General features: G+C 41.8%; 1 protein-coding gene across 4 annotated transcripts in view; it reads left to right on the top strand.

Moving 5' to 3' along the window:
• Positions 1–22,318, top strand: part of DPF3 (double PHD fingers 3) — a gene marked incomplete at both ends in the record, with an annotated part of 163,474 nt that overhangs the window by 120,808 nt on the left and 20,348 nt on the right. For 2 of the 4 annotated variants that reach the window (XR_013922195.1, XR_013922196.1), the window contains 2 exons: positions 12,572–12,700; positions 15,496–16,923. Coding sequence is in view for 2 of the 4 variants with exons in the window: in XM_080345514.1 (XP_080201640.1) it covers positions 12,572–12,700 (129 nt within the window). The remainder of the gene's footprint in view (positions 1–12,571; positions 12,701–15,495; positions 16,924–22,318) is intronic. The other 2 variants (XM_080345514.1, XM_080345515.1) reach the window with 1 other exon arrangement.

The following is a 22,318-nucleotide window of genomic DNA, read 5'->3' as shown; positions in this document are numbered from 1 at the left end:
GCATCAGTACAGATCTGCAAGGAAGAGAGACGGAACATGAGAGAGGAGTTATGGACCTGGATTCTCATGCTGGTATAGGGCTGCAAGACATCTTAGTGGTCCAGGTGGCCCTGTTTGACTGTCCTTCCTCTGCTTCTTTGGCACAGAACTGGGAGTCAAGGAGACTGTCTTTTATTACTGATTTTTGCAAGTCTTTAAGCCCCTGTTTCTCAGTTTTCCAGCGTGCAATACTATGTGATGTTTGCTTTCACCCTGGGATTTGTGCAGATAGCTTTGTTCACTTTCAAAAAGTCCTTTCAGATCACCATGTGAACTGTGTCATTTTAGTTCAAAGTAATGAACAATGTGGACAAAGCAATAAAATGCTTGTGCGGAAAATATCCAGGCAAACACTTTCTAATACATTAAGAAGAACTGGAAGAAATATGGAAGTAGGAAAACATTTTCTTTCTAAGCAGGATAATTGATAATTGTCCCCAGGGAGGTGTGGGAGGGGGTTTCCTTCCTCCAAAGCATCTGCTACTAGCCACTGTCTGAGCTTGAAGAGCCGTTTAGTGTTATCCCATTTGGCAGTCACTATGTTTCTGTCACTTTTATGCTCTACCTTTTAGTTATTTACATGTTTTGTAGGTTCACAGCAAAAGTAATTTTGACTCCTCCAGCTGTTGATAAACTGGAACTGTCAATGCACCTAAGAGCAACTGCTTGGGCAGGATGGAGAATGGCAGTGTTCAGCCAGTAGCTTTTGTTTACTTAACATTTGTATCATTTTTTCCCCATGCCTGCAGTATTCAGTAATAGTTGCATATATGAGAGGCATATTGCAAATCTGTATTGAATTAATATTTATAATAGCCTTGCAGAGATGCCGAAAAAGAAGGGTAGTGTCACCCACTCTTCATATTGTCAGAGCGGCTAAGGACGATCTCCGTCTTTATGTTTCTGGTGCTTAGGAAATTATAGAAATTAACAAGAAGAAGAGCTAGAAAAGGTGTGGTAAGGTTAGGAGCAGCCAGCCTTGACCCATGGAAAGAAAGGTGGGAAAGGCTAAAGGAGGAGCTGCTTGGGGTTGTGCTTCCCCAGAGCTCCTGTGTGATGCATGTGGCAGGGGGAAGCTATTGATGCACAGATCCCCAAACAGGCAGAAGTGTAGAGCCAGTGGGGTAAACCCCTCTCAGGTCCAGATTCCTGAGCAGAAAGAATTGGCTTAACAACCAGCCAGGAGCTGGTGAGCTACAGGCAACAGCCATATGAATGTGAAGATCACCTCTGGGAAAAGTCCCAGATGCCGGAAGGTACCTCTCCCAAATGGCTTAGCTGCCGCAGTGGCTGTTTGTTCCTTTTTGCCTGTTTGTTTGTTTATTAACAGCCTTGAGCTCAGATCTTGCATCTTTGCTCTTTCACTTGGCGTTATTTAATTTATGCTGCCATTTATCTTCCATGTGAATGCTAATTGTCTACATTGCTAATGTGCAGTCATTAAATGGTCCCTTTGTACAGGGGGATGGTGGGGAGCCAGGGCATCAGATCCTTCGTCTCCCCTAAGAACTGCTAGGCATGTGTTATGAATTAGATTTGACAGGTCTGCAGTGTCGCAGGGCTCAGGCTTCAAGAATCCTCTCTGCATGGGCTTGTGGGGCGGGGGGGAGGGAGAGAAGGCGGGAGGGGGATGTTAATCCAAACAGCTAATCTGCAACCTACTGAACAGCAGGACCAGAGATACAGTATAGAGCAGGGTCTGGTTATTTGCTTAGCAGCGTGTCAGAGAGATACAAGCAGCTTGATTTAGAAAAGGCAAGGCAAATCCAAACCAGCCATTTGGAATTTGCCATGCTGTGGGAGGTGAGCACTGGGTCAGCAAAGTTCAGGTGGGCAGCTGCAGTATGAACTTCCTTCCTTCCTACCCATATCTCCTTTGCAGCCTCCGCTCAGTGCGATGCCTGCAGTAACAGCAGCTGTGCTGATGCAGGAGGGAGCTTTCTGGAGCAGGGCTTCTGCAGCATCCAGCTATTCATGCCCTGGCTGGTGCCAGCTCAAGAACTGATGGCCTCTTATATTCATGCACACTCAGTCTCCTTTTTCTTTACTCTTCTCCTCATGCACAGACCAATTGGGGTGGCTCAGTAAATTATCCAGGGACTGGAAAAGAGATGTAGATAGGAGAAATATATCTGAAACTGAGAACCACTGAATAGATGTGTATCAAAGAACAGAAACTGGCCAAAGCCCCAAGTCTCAGCTTCTTGGCACATCTTGCTGTCATTCTTCCTCATCTATAGATTAGCTTTTGCAACACAATATAGTTCAACAGCCTTCTCCAGCCTTTGCCTTTCCTAAAACATCTTATCCTGTGCTTTGTTTGAGCTTTAGTTGCTTTGTGTGTCTTATTTGACATACAAACCCTTTGACACAAGTGAATAGCCCTTCACCAGTGCCTAGTCTTGCCTCTGCCTACACACACATTTATTTTTGACATATTCTCTGATTTTTTACCTGACTATGTAAGTGTGAAAAGGAAGTTACAGAAAACCCTTAAAAAGTCAACTCCCCACTTCCTCGGCTCCATTGATAGGAAGAAATGATCCCATACCCTTCTCAGCCTTTTTTTCTGCTGCCTTTTCTTCCACATGTTGGCACTGACAGCATGAGATTTGTGAGCCCAAGGTGCATCCAAGCCTACCACAAAACACCTGCTGTTTTATTCCAGCTCACTCCATGGGCACAGGCCAGCTCTGAGGGCAGCTGGTGCTCATAAATTTGGAGGCACTTCTGATACAGGAATTACATTAGACTTCTATCTATTGAAACGTGCATGTGAATGAGTGTACTGGTATAAATGTTCTTCCTTAATTCCTGTTAGAATAGGATAGTGTGTCTACATGGAGAGAAACTTCCTCTCCTTTAAAGGAAAAGAGTTTTCAGTGGCATTTTGCTGTATGAAACGTTGGTTACAGGCAGCTGTGCAGTAAACAGCAATTGAACAGATCTTATGCCCACAAGCACTTCGGCCAATGACAGTCTTAAAGCACGTTGTGTGGGCTGCTGCTGACCTCGCTGCCCTGTGCAGGTTGGTCCATCCTACAACACAGGTAGTTAATGAGGATGCAGCCCTGTCCCTCCTGTCACTCTGCTAGCTCATGCATCTGACTTGCAAAACCACCTGTGCACATTATTTCATGGCATCAGCTTGTTGTGCCCAGTTCCATTGCAGATTTTATGATGTGGATAAATCTCTACTGGCGAGACCAGCCAAAGTTGTTTGTGTACTCTAAGCATAATTGGATACCCAGTCTCCAGAGATAAAAAATTAATGTGCTAACCTCAGTGTGCCTCCAAGCTGTCCTCCAGCTCCCCCACACAGTCATCTCTGAAACATTTTTATTTCCATCCAGGCAGGGGGCTGGCCATGAATAAATGACGAGAGTCAGCCCCTCAGTTGGAGATGAGCTGTTTGTTCCTCTCCACAAGCAGCATCAATTTGAAAAGCTACATCAGGCCTACTTTTTCCCTGCCTCAGTGCTGATCCTCGCTGGGGCCATGATGGGAGCTACTTCTGAATGCAAGGATCCATCAGTGCCAACCTTGCGACAAGACACCCTGCAGCAGGTGCCTTTTCAGTGAAAATATGTACATTACCTTCAGTTGACTTCTCATTAGTTTAATCTGTTTGGGTTTTTTTATTTTCTAGAGCTTGTTTTCATAAGGAAAAAGAGTCAGAATACTGAAAGGAACAGTAGTGATCGCAGAGTTTGGAACTTCATAAAGATTTCCACTCAAGCCCTGTTTGCAGCTTTAAATTTCTCAGAATTTTGTGCCTGTGTTTGTGGATGCTGAGAAAAATAATAGATCAGTTGTTTAGAGTTTTCACAGAATCACTGAATCACAGAATGTTAGGGCTTGGAAGGGACCTCAAAAGATCATATAGTTCAACCCCCCTGCCGGAGCAGGAACACCTAGATGAGGTTACACAGGAAGGCGTCCAGGTGCGTTTTGAATGTCTCCAGAGAAGTAGGCTCCACAACCTCCCTGGGCAGCCTGTTCCAGTGTTCTGTCACCCTCACTGTGGAGAAGTTTCTTCTCACATTCAAGTGGAACCTCTTGTGTTCCAGTTTGTATCCATTGCCTGTTGTCCTATCATTGGTTGTCATGAAGAAGCGCCTGGCTTCATCCTCACGACACTGACCCTTTACATATTTATAAACATGAATGAGGTCATCCCTCAGTCTCCTCCAAGCTAAACCCTCTAAACCCATCTCCCTCAGCCTTTCCTCATAAGGGAGATGCTCCCCTCCCTTAGTCATCTTCATTGTTCTGCGCTGGACTCTCTCCAGCAGTTCCCTGTCCTTCTTGAACTGAGGGGCTCAGAACTGGACACAATATTCCAAATGTAGTCTCACCAGGGCAGAGTAGAGGGGAAGGAGAACCTCTCTTGACCTACTAACCACCCCCCTTCTAATACACCCACAGGATGCCATTGGCCTTCCTGGCCACAAGGGCACAGTGCTGGCTCATGGTCATCCTGCTGTCCACCAGGACCCCCAGGTCCCTTTCTCCTACGCTGCTCTCTAACAGCTCGTTCCCCAACTTATACTGGAACCTGAGCTTGTTCCTGCCCAGATGCAAGACTCTACACTTGCCCTTATTATATTAAATTAAATTTTTCCCTACCCAACTCTCCAGCCTGTCCAGGTCTCGCTGGGTGGCAGCACATTTGGAATAGTGGAAAATCCCAAACTTGTCACCTGTGTACAAGGACCCATAAAGGACTTTTTGTTGTTTTGTTTGAAGTTGTGTGGTTTTTCTTTGGTAGTTTGGGCATGTTTTCTTTGTTTGGTTCAGGTTTTTTTGTTTGTTTGGATTTTGTTCTGGTTTTGATATATACTGTCTGGGCAGGACCTGAAATGTTGTCAATGTGCAACTCCTCTCATTGAAGAGAACCACCTCATGCTTCTCCGTAGTTTATGGGAAAACATTTCCATTTTGACTAATTAGTTTTTGAAAACCATATGTTGCTTCAGTAACATGTCAGCTCTTCAGACAGAATGGTATCATTTATGTATTTATATATTCTTTTTCTTTCTTGCAACCTCCTTGCTTTTTTTCTCCTCTGTGTGGAATTTGAACCAAGTAAAATCCAAAAGTTTTGACTGAATTTGAACTTAGGTGCTCTGCATTCTCACACGCCTCCAGTGAGTAATTCCCAAATCCAAAGCCTACAACATGTTGCCAGGATGGATTTCATGACACTGGCCATTCTTACCTGAATACTGAGGGATGCTGCTGGATGAGGCTGTGTGTTCAGCACTATATCTTTCCTTGAGTACCCTAAGCTGATGGGAATGATGCATTTTTGTGACCAGAGGCCAATTCTCAGGAGAGGTACCCCTCAAAATCAAGATATCTGTGTGTTCACATGTCAGGCTCTAGTCTGCCTTGCTGTTCTGTGTTTCCCACTGTTTATTGTCATGAGGCACTAGACAGTTACAATGATTTACTGTGAGCAGTGGGATTTTGGCCCAAGCTTTAGGTGTTCCTGCAGAAGACTCTATAAGATCAGTGCACAGACATTTCTGTGAAGTGCTGCCTTATGGTGCAGGAATGCTGACTCTCCAAATCTGCAAGATCTAATCAGTTGATGCTGTTATTTTCCTAGCTGTACCTTCCACTGCCCACCTCACAGCTAATTCATTAGCTGTTCAACTTAAGAGACATATTGATTCCTGTAAAATACATGATCTAATGCTCTTCGTTTCCCCACATTCAGAGGCTTCCTCTGACTCCTACAGATGTACCTCCTTCTCATAGCACTTCTTCTGGCTTGTGGTCCTGCTTGACCGTGCCTCTCCATGAGCAGGGCTGTTGGAAAGGCAAATCTGTCAGAATTGATAAAAACTGCACAAAGGCGATATCTTCTTCTATTCCCACAGCACCAACTAACTCAAAGAGGAGATAAGATCCAGTTACTAGGGAGAACTGGCACTACTTCGGGTGGGTGGCTTGCAGCACCTCTCTGAGTTGCATAGCCTGCCTCTCTGGCTGCCAGCAAAGGGCATGCCCATGCTGTGCAGGAGATCATGGCGTGGGGAGCCCAAGCTAGCGGAGGCCATTGGGCCATACAGACTGATTAGATTGACTCTGGGAACAGAACAGCAGCCATTTCCCAGTGCTACACCCAAGTTCAGAGCTTATTTGGTTAAATACTGTGCTACATGGACACAGACGTGAGGCTACCAACCTAAGCTGTGCTTACAGCCTGCTGGAGGGTCTCTGTATCAAGTGCCCCAGCACTTCCCTGTTTGGTGTTAGCCAACAAGCTTATCTCTGGTGTTAACGACAGAGTAAACATGCCCAGAGAGGCTGGCCATTTCCTCTCATTCAGTTCACTTTACATTTTTTCCTGGAAAAATGCAATGAAAAAACCCTGCAGTTAATTCACCGGTGAGGAGGCCACAGAAATGACTGTTCACATCTCTGCCTGGCTGTGTACCTGTGAGAGAACAAGATCCTTCGATTCATCTCAGCTGTACTTGGCCTGTTTCTCGCCATACCAGGGGTTAAATGCATGTTTTTCTTTTATTGTTCCTTTCCAGGGCAGGGTCTAGCCCTGAGCACAGAAGCACCTCCACAACCGCCTCTCTGCTCCCCCGCATTGCTCATTACGCCCCAGCAATGATGGGGGCAGAACTGGGTGCATGCCCAGCCAGGCATCTCCCTCCTCTTCCTTCAAAAAAAGCCACAGTCCAAATGCTGATTTTCTTTTTCCTTCTCCTTAAAGCCATTTTTGTGTTTAATTATGATCTTATTTCTTGCACGAGCCTGCCTATCCTTCACTGATGCATTTTGAGCAGCAAATGAAGGGGCCATGCTGCAATTCCTTACACTTGAGAGATGAAGCAGTAGCAGGTGGCAAGGCCAGAGGCAGCACCGGCTGGGCACTCCGGTCACCATGGAGACGGCCCAGGCCTGCCAGTGATGCGCGCTGGCAGCAGGGGCAGCACTTAGGCTATAGGTTGGGATTATATGTCATCAGGTCCTCCAAGGGGCTGCACAACCACAGGCTCAGGCTCCTGGCTGGCGTTTCAGTGCACAGGCAGCCAAATGTTGGACTTGAGCTCCGACAGCAAGAAACAGGGAGGTGTCAGAAAGGAAAACCGGGCCCCTGTCTCCAACAAAGAGTCTTGTAGATTGAAAAAAAAAAAAAAGCACATCCACCCTCCCTCTCTGACTTGATTTAGGCCTACAGGCAGGTTCCTGTGGTCTCTATTGTGCTCTGCAAATTTTTGTTGCAAACAGAGTAAATGGCCTGATTCAAAGCCTTTCAAATTGAATTGAAAGCCTCCAGTGGACTTTATTGGTTTTGGATCAAGCCCAGAAGAAACAGGTAGGAGCCGGACAAAATGTGCTAGGAAAAATCCCTTTGGGAGTGCATATATGCCTGACTGTAGCCAATTCAACGTAATCATTTAAATAACTGATGCAAAGCCCCCCACCCTGACAAGGCACGGACTCTACTCATTCTCTACTGCCTTGCCAGTCATGTGGATATGAGAAAAAATAGGGATAAAATTCTACCAACCCTAGATGCACAGCCTAAACCATGGTTAAGTATTATGCTGTATTCCTGACAGACAGAGAAATATATGACTGTGATTTGGTACCACAGAACAGAGAAAAGAGTTTTGCTTTTAGCACTGGCTCTAGCTCAAAGTGTTTAAAGATTGTGATCCAAATCATCAAAATAACTTCACTTAGAAATCAGAAAACTGAAAAACTATAACATTCTAGAGTGGTTTTGTTTTGGTTTTTTTTCTGTGTGTATTTAAGGGCCACATTTTGAAGGAAAGCTATTTAAAATACCTGTACTCTGAGTTTTCTGATTAAAAGATGAACAAATATTCCTTCTTCTGAACTTGCCTTCCATTCAAGATATTCTCTGCAGCCATGAGAGCTAGGAAATGGAGATTCATATTGAGTCATGTGGTTCCAGGAGATGATGCAGAAAAGAAAAAAATTTAATTTCTTGATGTTTTTTCTCTAGAAGCAGCTTTCTTTTATTATTAAATTGAAACCATGAGGAAGATAACTTCCAAGTTTTTAATTACTTGGGAAGGGGGAGAAGGGAAGCTAGTACTCTGTTCAGAGCCCCTGCCTTCAAAATCAAGAAGGCACAGAAGTTATTTTAAATATATAAACTCAGTCAGTTCATTTAGCTGTTTAGATTTTGTCTACGGAGCAACATTACTGTGTGATATGCTACAGAATTTATTTAATTTACAGTACTTATTTTGCAAGAAGACTCCTGTGAATGATGGTACAATATTTTGAGTAGGTCTTTATTCTACTTAGCTTGATATAATTTGAAATTAACTTGATTAGGCTAAGAAGAAAAAATATATTTCAGAATAAGCACATACCAAAGTTATTTGGAAATATTGACTTCATTCTCAGTCTGCATCCTGTCTTCACAGGAATAACCTTTCAGGTCTAGAGAAACTATCATTTGAACTGTGCAGAGATGTCTGTGTCTCCCCTTAATCCATTTTTTAGGGTATTTAAAAAAAAAAAAAAAAATTGGGGGCAGATGAAGATGAAGGCAGGGCCTTTGATGAAACTAGAAAGTGACACCGAGTTGAAATGGCAAGAAGCACTGATTTAAATACACCCCCTACCAGCACACCTCAGCTCAGGCAGTGCTCCTCAAAGCTCCTCAGAGCTTTTGATCTGTTGTTGCAGTTTGCAATGTAAAAGAAAATCAGAGGAGTTTTGAGTAAGTTAGGACAAGACCGTCGTTGGTTTTCAAGGCTTTGCTTTAAACCAGTTTCTGATTCTAGGTGAAAAATTTTTAGACAAAACCTCAGTTGTAGTCAGCCAATCCAAATCACTGAGCTAGCAGTGAATTACTTCTCATTAGCTGAGCAATGGTCTGGCTTAAGCTAGCACCTTATACTTTGTGATTAATGTGTGCAAAAAGTGGATACCTAGTTAATTACTGTGTCTCAGATGAAAAGCAGTAGCACATTAGTCCCTAGTAATTTAATTGCTTTCACTTGTGAATCCATTCCCATTCTTACTTTTCTAAGTAATTTTATTGATTAAGGGGTGGGATTAGGGTTGGGTTTTTGGTGCATGATACCCTTCTCATGAATACTGCACATTTTATCTCGCTGTCTTTGCTTTCTTTCTTAATTCCCTCATCATTCGTGAACTACAGTAGAATAGAACTAAAAACTCCAAGGACGTACACAAAAAAATAATTTGAAAGTAAGAACTGTGCTTACTGTCATCTGGAAGTCTCTTTATTCTCAGACCTTCTGTGATTTAGCCTGAGGCTTAATTCACTGTATAATACTGATCAAGAAAATAAGCTTGAGTCAGGTTTGATTCTAGGTTTTGCACCTGTTAGAACAAAAAACATTGAAGAGAATAACATTGCCTGGCTTATTTGACTCTAGAGATGCATCATTTAAGACATCATTGATGTAACTGCAGGAACTTCTTATCTATGTACAGCTTTTCAAACGTGACACCTCTATCACACTGAGCGGAGCCAGGTCCAGATTTATGAGTGCCGAGCAATAGATGAGCACATAGGCACTCACATTAAAAATTAGATTGGAAGAAAAAAGAAGAAAAGAAAAAGGAGATGAGTAGAATCCATTTGCTTGCCAATAGTCTAGAAGAATATTTCAGCTTCCTCGCAGTCAGTGAGTATCCTCTACCTGTCCCATACACAGCTGATGGAATGATCAGTATATGTATTTTCACAAGGTCCTCTGTCCCATTTCCAGTCTGACAGTCAGTGGATCTTAGGGTCATAAGCTGCATTGGAAAAATTTAAGTCAGTATATGCAGAGTATTAAATCAATTGTACCATTCTGAGTGGTGGTAGAAGCGAAGCTCACTCTTAGGTCCGCTGGCCAACACCTTGAATGCTTGTTTGTATTTGTGGCCTCACCACAGAACTGTTTTGTGTTCATGAGCAGGGCAGCTCCTGACTCTACCTCCAGATCTTTCAGCTATAAAATGCAATGCATCCTCCTCACCATGAGACTTAATTAGGGCCCAGCAATGCTTTGGTTAGAGTCAATGGCAAAAGAGGCTTTGGACCTCACTGAAAGATCACAGAATCACAAAATCACAGAATGTTAAGGATTGGAAGGGACCTCAAAAGATTATCTAGTCCAATCCCCCTGCTGGAGGAGGAACACCTAGATGAGGTTACACAGGAAGGTGTCCAGGCGAGTTTTGAATGTCTCCAGAGAAGGAGACTCCACAACCTCCCTGGGCAGCCTGTTCCAGTGTTCTGTCACCCTCACTGTGAAGGAGTTTCTTCTCAAATTTAAGTGGAACCTCTTGTGTTCCATTACCCCTTGTCCTATCATTGGTTGTCACTGAGAAGAGCCTGGCTCCATCCTCGTGACACTCACCCTTTATATATTTGTAAACATTAATGTGGTCACCCCTCAGTCTCCTTTTCTCCAAGCTAAAGAGCCCCAGCTCCCTCAGCCTTGCCTCATTCGGGAGATGCTCCCCTCCCTTAATCATCTTTGTTGCCCTACGCTGGACTCTCTCCAGCAGTTCCCTGTCCTTCTTGAACTGAGGGGCCCAGAACTGGACTGGATCATATTAAGATCTTCATATCTGTAAGGCACTTTAAGAAATTCAGATGAAATGTGAAGTAGCGTAATAAGGAATGAAAAAAAATATCACCGAATGCTGAGCATGCTGAGTGTGCATTGTACATGGCCTGTCTGTAGATGCAGCACAATATAAAGAAGTAATTACTTAATTTTTTCAGAATGGGGCTGTAGTGGGAAAAATAAATGCTAGGGAGATCTACTTTTTATACGCAAAGTATGTACAGGTAGCAACTTTATGATCATTTTGTTACAGCTCTTAAAATGAGCCAGTGCACTAGGCTCCCACCTGGTTCCTGTTCTTTTTTTGCTTATCTTGCACGCACAAATTAAATGCCTTTCTGCGCACAGGCAAAAAACTAACCTAACAGTGGGAACTTCCCTTTGGTTTTGGGAGAACTGGGGATCTGCTAACCAGGACCATTTCAGAGCCAAGTCCATTGTTTAGTGAATACTGTCAGGGACTCAGATATTGATGTATTTGCAGCCTTACGGATTTGAACTTTTTCTTAATTTCACCTTACCTGCAGTCTTTCAGTTACCAATGTCCTAAAAGCTCAGCTAATCAACAGCTGAAAGCAAATGAATAACTAGATGCACCCAAACCAGAAAAGCAGATTGAGCTTGGAGGATATTTAATTTTAAGTGTATGGCTTGGACTGCTACCAGAAGCCCTTTAGAATGTCATTGTTCTTTTGGGGGAAATTTGGCTGTGGACAAAAAGACCATTAATAAATCTGTCAAAACATCTGTTAAAAATCTCCAAGTTACAAAATATGCATTAAAAAGATAATTAAATATAGATGGTAGAGTTTAAAGGTCTTTATTTTCTAGTTTGTAGAAATCTTCATGGGGTAGGCTTAGACCACATATACCACTGGATTTTTTAAGTTAAAAAAGGAGAAACAAAGATGAAGACCAACCATTCCCTCCACTCCCCTCTTCCTTCCCCAGTTCCTAGTCAGAGTGTACAGGAATGAAAAGTTCTCCCTCTCTGGAGAGCAGAGGAGGAAAATGGCAGTTGTGAGCAAGAAAAAAAGCACATTGCTGTTCTGCTCAGCTCAGAGAAATGCAGAAGACCTCTGCCCTTCTCTTGTTTCTAGGGGAACTGCCTCCTCCTCTACTTAGGACCCAGTGTGTGTCTGTTCCTTTCCAGCTATTCCTAGCTGGAAAATAAGAATGCAATTTTCCTCCTCTTTTTTCTTGGCTGAAAGAGTTTCTAACTCTCCCGGCTGGGACACCTACCCCGGGCCGACTCTGCCTCTGTGCTGGGTGCTGGGGTAGCGCTGGACCCGCTGCCCTCCCCGTGCCTCGCAGGGGACATGCACTCTGCTGCCAGGAGCTTAACTCTTGGGTGAACCACCTGTAAATGGCTTTGCCTGTGAATATTGATAGGTGTTTGAACCAACTTCTTGACTAAGGCCACCCTGTCACTTTGAGATGTAATGCCCCCAAACGCTACTTGAAATAAAACCATTTGGGGTACCTGTCCCCCCATCTCCCTGCTGTTGGTTTTTGAGTTTTGGGGAATGTATTTTTCATGTTTGAATTTGTATTTTGTGGGTTTCTGATTATGACTGCTGTCTGAAAAAACAGACTTGTCTTACTGACAGAATGGCTCCCATACTGCATCAGGGATTGTTTCTATGCCTGCACATACTATGAAGTCCCTGAACTGGCAGCAGCTCCTTGTGAGGGAGAGCCTGGCTGGCATTAGAAAGGAAACAGTGAGGTGCATTTCAGGCAAAATAAATACAATGCAGGGTGTACTTAAAATGGAGGTGGGCTGTACAGTTCACTTTGTGCTCTGATTGACAATATTTTGGGAAGACTGTGGTCTGCAAACTCACCCAGCTAACATCATAGCAAGGAGAAGGGAGAAATGTCCAAACTGAATGCTCTTTAAGTAAATCTCCTTTCTAACCCGACTGCAGCCCAGAAAGGACCAGACGGGGTCATCATTCCCAATAACTACTGTGACTTCTGCCTTGGAGGCTCGAATATGAACAAAAAAAGTGGCCGGCCTGAGGAACTTGTATCATGCTCAGACTGTGGGCGCTCTGGTAGGTGACTCCTTCTTGCATCTTTCGTGTACAAAGGCATTTGTGTGGTTCGTTTTTTGCTCCTTCTGAAGATTTTGAAGAAAGGCAGTACATTTGGGAGGGGATAAAAGAAGAAGTCTTACCTCTTGTCTGTGTTTGTGGGAAAGGATGACTGGGAAATTTTATGTCATAAAACCCATTGTTGGATTCACATTTTTAAGATAATGGGATCTTCTGAAATAATAAATTTTTAATGTATTTATTGGTTTCTGTGAACATTGGTACATGTACTAGTTGTTCTTCAAATGGAAGGAGAAAATCCTATGACAATGTTAAAGCATGGGCTCTGTCTTCAAATGCTGAAATTACAACTATAAATTACTTACAAGATTTATGAAAGTTGCATGACAAGCATTTTCATTGATTACACATTTCATGCATTTCTTCATCCAAAAAAGAAATAGGGAGGAAATTACAGGGTAGGGATGGGGGTAGCTGTCAAGAATTATCCTCTTACAAGATGACTATCATTAATTTTGTTTAAAGAGGTTTTTGTTTCTCCATTTTCTTCTCTTCTCTGTTTTTAAATGTAGGCAATTGTGTCTTGTTTTCTTCCTTCTTTCTTTCTTGTTCTTATTTTTTTTTTCCTTTCTTCTCTCTTTTTTTTTTTTTTTTTTTTTTTTCCAAAATTTTATCCCAGCTGAGCAGTTATTTATAGCTCATATGGGAGGTGGTGGCAGTGTTAGAGTGAATGGGAGACCTTTAACAACTGCATATTCCAGCTTGGGTCCAAGTTTCTAGTTGTGGTATTTCTGGGCAGTGGTGATTCTAGTGGTGGTAAGACCATCATATGGAACTCTGAGACCTTGAAATTCAGTATTGCTGCTGCTCCTTCTGTACTGTAGTCACTGAAAGATGTCTGTTGTGTGATGGTTGAAATGCGATGTGGAGTGTTGTCATGCCAAGGGAATGGCCTCTTTATATGCTCCTGCTGAAGTTCATAGTGAGCCTCTTACCACATTCAGTGGGAGCAGGACTAGACTCTCACTGGCAAATTGCCTTCCTGGAGTTGTTGTGACCTCTGATGATATTCTGAAGTGATACTGACTGGTCACCAGAGAACCGCTGGCAACTCCTTTGGTTTTCTCCGGGGGCATCCTTACAAATGCTGTGCAGTCAGGGGCATGGACCTTTTAGCGTAAACGTGTTTGCTTCTTAATATCTGAAAGGGGAAGCTCATGCGGTCTGTGGTGCCATCTTGGAAGATCATTGCCCTTCCCCTGGATTGTTGGTAATTCAATGCAACTCATTTCAGAATTATCCTGATATAGCACAGTGAGACGGGTCCATATTTTTTTGCTATTTAAACATTGCTATGGTGATTATATCAGAATGTAACACATTAATTTCCTTCATTCCTTAGTTCAATAGAACAAGTAGATCAGCATGTAACCTAAATTGTGCAAAATCAGTTCCATTAAATGCCATCCTTGTACAAATCCTGACCCACCTGGGTCATTTGTAGAGGTCTGCAATGCTGTGACTGATGTGTGATGAAAGTGATTAAGGTACAACCACACACTAAACTCTAAACTAAAACACTGAAACCTCTTCGGTGGCTGCCATCTTTCTCTTTCTGGATAATGGAGAACATTTTCATTATACTGAAAGAGAGGTCGTGGAAGTGATATTATTTCTTCTATTCACAAATTCAGTAAAATCACATCTCTACAAGGTGGTTCTTTTGCCAACTGTTTTGTTATATCCATTTTCTTTTTGTGAACAGGACTTAATTCTTCATGTCTCAAGCAATGCAGTGTACTTGTTATATGGCTGATTACTGTAGCTGGAGTGGGGACCAAACAGTTGGTTACTTAATACCATGCTACTGTTTCTGAATAATAAAATACCTACTCTCTAAAATCTCACACTTTCATTTTGCTGGGGTACAAGAGATACCTTTTCCTCTGCATTTCCAGAAGAGGGAATTTGAAAGCTATACTGTTAATCACATAACATGTTTGATTGAGGGAGAAAGTAAACCTCGGTTTCACAGATTTCGCTATTTGACTATATATCTTTTTAAGAGTCTGCTTTTCCTGTTGTTCTTGTTGCTGCTGCTATTGATGTCCTGTGTGGAGAATTTCTCGTTCCATATTGAAAGCTGGATTGACTCACACACATCTGAACTCTTCAGTGCTCCCCAAGAACACAAACCAAGGGGTTTTTAATTTTTGAAGGAGATGCCCTGAAATTGGAATAAAAGCATTTATTTAGGTTACTTTTGCTTAGTCTTCAAAAGGTATTTCATTTTGTCTGCAGAGAAGGGTCTAGAGGATCAGGGAAGGAGAGGGATTAAAAATAGTCCTGAGGCTGATGAACTGTCTAGCGGGTTACATTTCTATAGCAGTAAATTTGTGACAGTTGATGCCAGTCTGGCCAGTCATTGTCTTAGAGTTATCGGTGTCTAATTACTTATACGGTCTAAAAATCTTCTTAAATTGATCTAAGTGATGATGAGAAAATATTTCAATGTCTTTTGAAGAGAGGAAAACATGATTAACCCTTTCGCTGCCGTAGCTATGGGCACCTGTGTTGTTTGTAGATTTTTTTTTCTTTGAAAGAGAAACTGATCCTTTATTATTTTTCTTACTGCAGTTCTACTGAGCTATGTTGTTGAGGTGTGTGGGCATATACAAGCATACACCTATGAGCTCAATAGTCTGAGTTGTTTAATAATAATGATGATTAAAAAAATTATGATGATGATGCCTGTTGCTTAACCCATGTGCTGATATATTCATCATACATGTCAGCTCATTTGGGAAGAGAAGGCAGGAGGGACGAAGCAGCGCCAGCACGCACTACGGAGGACTTGTTCGGTTCCACGTCAGAAAGCGACACCTCGACCTTTCATGGCTTTGACGAGGACGATGCAGAAGAGCCTCTCTTGAGCCGAGGAGGTGGCTGTGGTGGCAGCTCTCCCTCTGCAGACAAAAAGGGCGGCTGCTAAAATAACTTAAAGACATAAAAACTCTGAGCAATTTGCTGTCCTTTTTACTGCTAGGATTATTATTACCTTTTTCTTTTTTTAATATTAGGTCCTTGGGGTTGGGTTTTTTGGGTTTTTTTTTGGTTGTTATTTTTGTTGCTGTTTTTCCTATGGGGTGTACACTGAAAGCACAAGTGTTTAAAGCTCTTGACAACTACTTTGAAGAGACAGAAGGTTTTGATTTTCCTGTTATTTTTTTCTTTTTTTTTCTTTTTTTAAAATTTTCTTTTCTTTCTTTTTTTTTTTTTTTCCTCACTTCCCCCCCTTCTCTTTCTTGCTGGAAACATAAAAGGTGGATTTAATATTTTTTTTAATAGTGAGCAGAGTTGATTTTCTTGTCTTTTAATATATATCGGCAAACCACGAAAAATACAGATGGGTTGGAGAGCAGAAAGAAAACCCAAATAGTTTTTTTTAATTATTATTATTATTTATATATTCTATATATTATTAGAAAATTTACTTTTTAAATAAAAATAGAAAAAAAAATACACAAAAAAAAGCAATGGATGTCTACTTGATAATAGAACTGTTTCTAGAGAACCACTGTGGGCGGACTCTATCGGAGGACAAGGAAACCCTGATGTGATGGCTTCTGCATTTTGAGATTTTGCACTTACTGTAGCATGTGGAGTTTGGCTCTTCTTGTACACCTGCTACGGTTGTCTTTAACAGCCTGAAAATACAAGCAGCACCACTGAAGACCATGACCTAGGGGAACACATTGCCATCCCTCCTTTGGACACCCTTATGCTCAATAGATCTCTTCCTCCCTGCACTCCTTCATGTCTTCCTCGCTCCGTTCTACTTTTTTATTTTTTTCTTTTCCTTCGCTTTCCCTTCATGGACAGCAATTTCCAAGCACAGGGTTGGAATATGAATGGCAAGTCATAGACATCAAAGACAAAACAGATGGAGGAGCAGAATAATGGAAGAAATTATATGGAAAAATACCTCACCTGTACTTTTCCTTCCATTTTAAAAATTCTAATTCACAGCATTTTTTCCTGTGTTGCCCAGTTTTTTTTTTTCTCCATAGTGTCTTGTGAGACACTTTGTTTCCTTTTCAATAGCTTCTCTTGAGATAAACCAAAGCAATACTCATTAAAGTTCCAAGGGCAATGGAGAAGAGAGTGACTCCCTTCCCAGCGACTTTCCCAGAAAGGAGGAAACATGCTACAGGATTTGAAAGGTATGTCTGAGCTGAAATGTCTTTCACTCAGTTGTGAAATTGCTGTGCCCCAAATTTTCAGCACACCCTTGACCGAGCTTTGTTGCAGGAATAAGTCTCATGGATTGTATTATGAGTATGCACTACATTGACACCCGTGGTGAAGCTAATGGAATTCTTTGGGAGCAGGATGCAGCCTCATGTTCAGTCAGAAGTGATTCAGAAGGAGTCAGTGTGTAGGTTACATGTTGCAGTCCTAATGCAGGCAAAAAACCTCCTTGGAGTCGGGGCAAGATTAGGTTCTAAGGATATATTTTTACTGATGTGTATGTGTAATGCCAAACAGAGAGAAATCATAACCTCATTTAAATCAGAGGCAAAATAGACATTTATCTGGACAGTGCCTAATCCTTAAACTGGAAATGTGTGGTTTTGATACCAGACTATAAATCTCAGCCTCACAATGAAGACTTTGGATATATATTGTTCTAATGCATGAATGAAGCCTATCCAAATGGATTCCCTTCCTCCTGTTTCTTTTGCTGGGGTAGCACAATACTGACTGTGAGAGCTCATTCAACTTTTTCCCCTGCTCCAAAAAAGAGAGAGGATCCATGAAGTAGAGGAAATAGCCATGAGATAAGCAGTGGCCAGATTCTGCTTTTAGGTACAAGGCTCTAAATCCAGAATATATGCTAATTGATGTCTAGATTACACTAATAATCTGCCTTCAGGATACTGTTACAACACGTTACAAAATACTCCTGTATTTTTATAGTGCAGGACTAGAGCCACGCACACCTGCCAGGAGAAAGCCTTGTTTCAGTTTTCCCCGTATTGATAATCCTTTTCTGTTGCTATTCTGTTCCTGGTGGTGTATTAAAATTGATCAAGTGTCAAATCAATGATATTTTGACATAACGCTGTCAAAGAGAAGTGTGCTTTAACTAATAAAAACATTCATTCCTTCATTCCTTCCACAACCAGTCCTTTCTTCTCTAAAATAACGCAAGATAAATTCATAATATTTTGCTGCTCTTCTGTATTGACTAAAAGTTCAAAGTTCAGATGGTTTTCAGGGATGAGGAAACAGGCATACAGGCATCTGCTTTTCCAAAATCCCTGAAAGAGATAAGACTTAGTCTGTATATCTGTATCACTATATATGTGTGTGTATAGGTAAACATATATCAGAAATGTATATACATGGACATATGCAAACATAGAGGTAATGCAGACATTTAAAATACAGAGCAACAGAAGTCAAGATGGAAGACATTTCCCAACCAAGAATGGGTGGAAGCAGCCCTGTGTGAGCCCCTGTGGGCTCACTTGTTCCATACTGACCGTACTGCAAGCAAAGAGTAATATCAATAAAGTCCAGTGGCTTTTGTCTAAATTTAAGCTAATGTAACTGAGAGCAGAATCTGGTCCAGGAGTAGAGTTGTTCCCAGTTCTGAAAGAAATATCGCAAACCTGAAATGTTACAGATTTTTAAAAAATAAGTTCAAGTTCATTTCTTCTGCCACTCCTGCCCTTCAATTCCTGCACTTACATTGGTAGCGTTAGTATTATATTATTTCCCTATACATTTATTTTTCTTTCTCTCACTACTCTGTGATGAGCCCATGTAAACAACAAGGAAAACAGAAAGGGAGCAAGTACCTAGAACTGTGCCGAATCCACAGTAAACAGTATTATTTCTTGCATCCATCTTGCATCTACTTCTATCCATGTAGCAGTCACGTCACACAGATTAGAAGGTTAAGAAAAGAGCTTAAATTTTACTCAGTGTTCCTTAAAATATGGTCAGACTATGTTTTGACAGAGAAAGGCTCACAGGAGTAGTGAAGACTTGAATTACCAAGGACTTGAAGAAAGCTCAGCTTTCGTTTTTCTGCTTTTTACTGGATGCCAGCACAGAGGCCAGCCTTGCTAAGCACAGTATTTATCCAGCTTCTTGGACACTGTTGCAGCTCGTCCTTAGCTCTGTGCTGCTGCAATGACTATAGTCCTCACAGCACCTGCAATAGCTGGCTGAAACCTGCCCACTCCATCTTTCTGAAGAACACTCATGGCATTAACTGCAGAACAGGCATACTCTAAATATAATTTTTTCCAAGTGGAGTCCTTACCATTGTCTTTTGTGAACCATGCCTAACACATTCTGGGCTCTTTTGGAATACAAACAATAATCAGATGCCTATAATTCATTAAGTCTTGATTTAGTTTCACAAATGCAGTTACTGTAACAATGCATACGGTCTTAATCCTTACGCAACCCAACCACCCATCTTTGTGACAACCGGGTAGCGCAGTACCCTCCGAAAGAAACCACAACAGCTCACAGAGTGCATAAAAATTGCTGGCTGACATTTATTATAGATAGCATAGAAGAATATCCACCACTGTTATTTATACCATTCATGTGTGTATGGACAGCCACTGGTTCAATCTAGTCTTGAGAGAGGAAGGAAGGTAAAATAAATTCATCATTATGGAGAGCGGAGTAGTCCTTGGATTCCTCAAGATGTCGTATTAGACTGAGATTATAACCTGCACGAGTTTAGTCCAGCAGGCTGAGCAGTGTGGCACCAGCCATAGGAAGGCATTGATCACAGTGAGGAAATTAAGACGTAAAGATGGCAGCTAAAAGAGTACTTATTTAAAGGCAGTTGTAAAGTAGTGTTAATGGTGAATATTGAATGGAGTGTTGATATGGAAATTAAATATTCTCAGGGCAGATACTGCCTGAGTGAAGGCTGGGAACAGGGAAAGAAGGTTGGTAGCTCATAAGTTAAAGCAAATGGTGGCTACATGAGACCCTCTCAGATGGATGAGGGGAAAATGACAATGTTAATGAGACAGCAAATATATAGGAGGAGATTTCATAAGTCCAATGAAAAAAAAAAAAAAGAAGGAAAGAGGAGCCTGACACTAGCGTAGCCAGGTCAGAAATGAGGGAACTGCACAATGTCAATTGTATCTTCAAAGACACGTAAGTCCCAAAGCAAACTAGGAAGGCACAAAGAAAGTTTTCAATGTGAATTCTGGGTTGTACCTAAAGGATAGAGTCATGCTTGAAATCAGACAGGAATGTGATGCTCTGTATTCCCCAGTGCTTTCAGCAGTTCAATGAGACCTGCTGTCCTGAACTTCATAAGAAGATCTTTGAAGGTGCAGTCCTTCAACTAATCGTGAGCCTTGCTATTCCAGTCCCCCTCCAAAGATGTTCTTCTTATTAGAGAAAGGTTAGCACAAGGCTCTCCAAAGATTCTTCTGAAACATATGCTCCCACACAAACCACGTACCAAAATAAGACAGCTCAGATGTGAAAGGTGACTAAAGGGATGTTTCATGTCAGGCCCTAAATTCAGGCTTCTCTGTTTTTAATCATGTGAGCTGTCTCCTCAGGCACCTTTTTACTGCTCCATACTAAAGGATGTTAGAAAAGACAACTAATTTCCTGAGCCATCCTCTTCAAGCTCTGATTCACAGATGGGAGCAGGAGAAGTAAGGAAGTGATGTGCTGCTTGAGCAGCTGATTAGGGGGAAGAAAAGCTGCACAGAATGGGTGCTCATCCTTAGCATGTTCCTTTTTGTGGCTCTTAATTAGCTGACATTTTAGCAGGGACAGGCCTCAGCTCTTGCATGAAAACAGTATAAAATTTTAAGAGTGATCATATATATTGAGAAAATTTTAATAAAATATAGCATTCTGGCATGACAGTTAAAAAGTAAAAAGAGACCATGAGGCACGTGGCCAAACAGGGATGGAACTGAAATCTGTTTTGCTTCACTTTGCATCTCTTCCCTCTACCTGGGTGCCCCCCAGTTTTGTGGGTTGGATATTTGTTTCTTGTATATGTAGTGGTGCTTGGAATAACATTGTACATGTGTGGTAGGGTCATAAATGACTCAGGCTGATGAAACAAGGTCCAGAGAGAACTTTGCCACTGGCTTCAGAAGGATTAGCACTGAGCTTTCTTAGTTATTGCTTTTATTGGATGAGATCTCACTGTTAATGTGCTCGCTAGTATGGTGTAGACAAGCTCTGGGATGGCCATTTGTTTCAGCAGAATGTGTTATTAGAATCCCCTCCCCGCATTGTGTTGCCTTTCAGCTTTTACATTAGTTATTCATTTTGAGTTCCAGTTTGCCATTTCTAGTTTGCCTCAGCTTAGGTTCTTGATTGAAGACAGAGGCTTGGTTTGCTGCCTGCTGATGCACAGAGCAAATGAGAGCTGCACCCAGAGAGTCATCGAGTCCGGGCTCTGCTGTGGCACCACTGTGTTCTTTCCCGCCTGCTTTGCCTTCCTTTGGTTAATTCTTGCAATGATATTTTGAGATGGGCCCTAACATTTTCAAATACCATCAAACTATGGAGCTCCCAAAGCCTGGCTCCTCATGCAATTTGCCCCTTCCCTGTGGCAAGCAGTTTTAATGGATCAGCTCCTCAAGCAAACATTGTATTGACCCCACTGGGAGTCATCTTATTATAAAAACTGCAAAATCTGCCCAGTGTGTTTTGTGCTGCAACATATGTAGATGTTTCCAATAAACACCCATTTCTTATTTTCCATGATTTTTTCTTATTTCTATAAAATTTGTAGCTATGAGTATATGTAAAGTATGAGACACATGCATGTGTTCATGCTGGCATGGGGTTGTTTTGACAAACCCTCACAGTGCAGGAATGCAGCCAGGCTGAATTTTTGCTGACTGAGCCATTGCAATAAATTCTACCAACCTTTGTTCTCTTTGCCAGATATGTACCAGGGCTGAAAAAAACTCAACCTGTATAAATACCATAGAATACTGAAACTGGGTCAGAACTGTTTTCGTGTCTCAGTCTGTATTTCCATGAGTGTTAAGTTGCCAATTTTGGAGAAGACAAGTTGTAGTAACATTTACAAAAAAACCCCAACTGTTGCAATTTCAAGTTCTGATAGCCCAGAACCAGTTCATATCACTGAGTTTTTATTTTGGTCACTGGAAACTCCTAAGATTTTGGACCTTGGTGTCATCCAAAACTGATGTGAGAGGTGTGGGAGGGATATAAGGGGAGGCACTTGCATTTTGTATGAGGAAACAAATTATTTTATTTGCTGTCTAATGATGCTCAGGTGTTTAGCAGTGTGCAACTTAGCCAATTCATGGATTAAATTCAGTGCAAAATGCAGTCTTTCACTTATTTCCAGAAGTTATCACATTGCTGCCACCCTATGTATATTGTTCAGACTTTTAAAAATGTCTTTTGTACAGTGCTGCAGGCACTTGTGGCTCTGTATATATAATTAGTAATATAGCGAGGTAATCCAAGCAGGATTTCATAAGCAAAGGTCTTAACCTGTAGTGAAGAGACAGCTATCTAAGCTGGATGATGAAGGTTATTTAATGATGTTCACACAGCATT

The sequence above is a fragment of the Nesoenas mayeri genome (assembly GCF_963082525.1).
Source record: "Nesoenas mayeri genome assembly, chromosome: 5".
Taxonomy (NCBI): domain Eukaryota; kingdom Metazoa; phylum Chordata; class Aves; order Columbiformes; family Columbidae; genus Nesoenas; species Nesoenas mayeri.
Note: the sequence above shows the minus strand (reverse complement) of the source record. Positions and strands in the feature narration are given on the sequence as shown.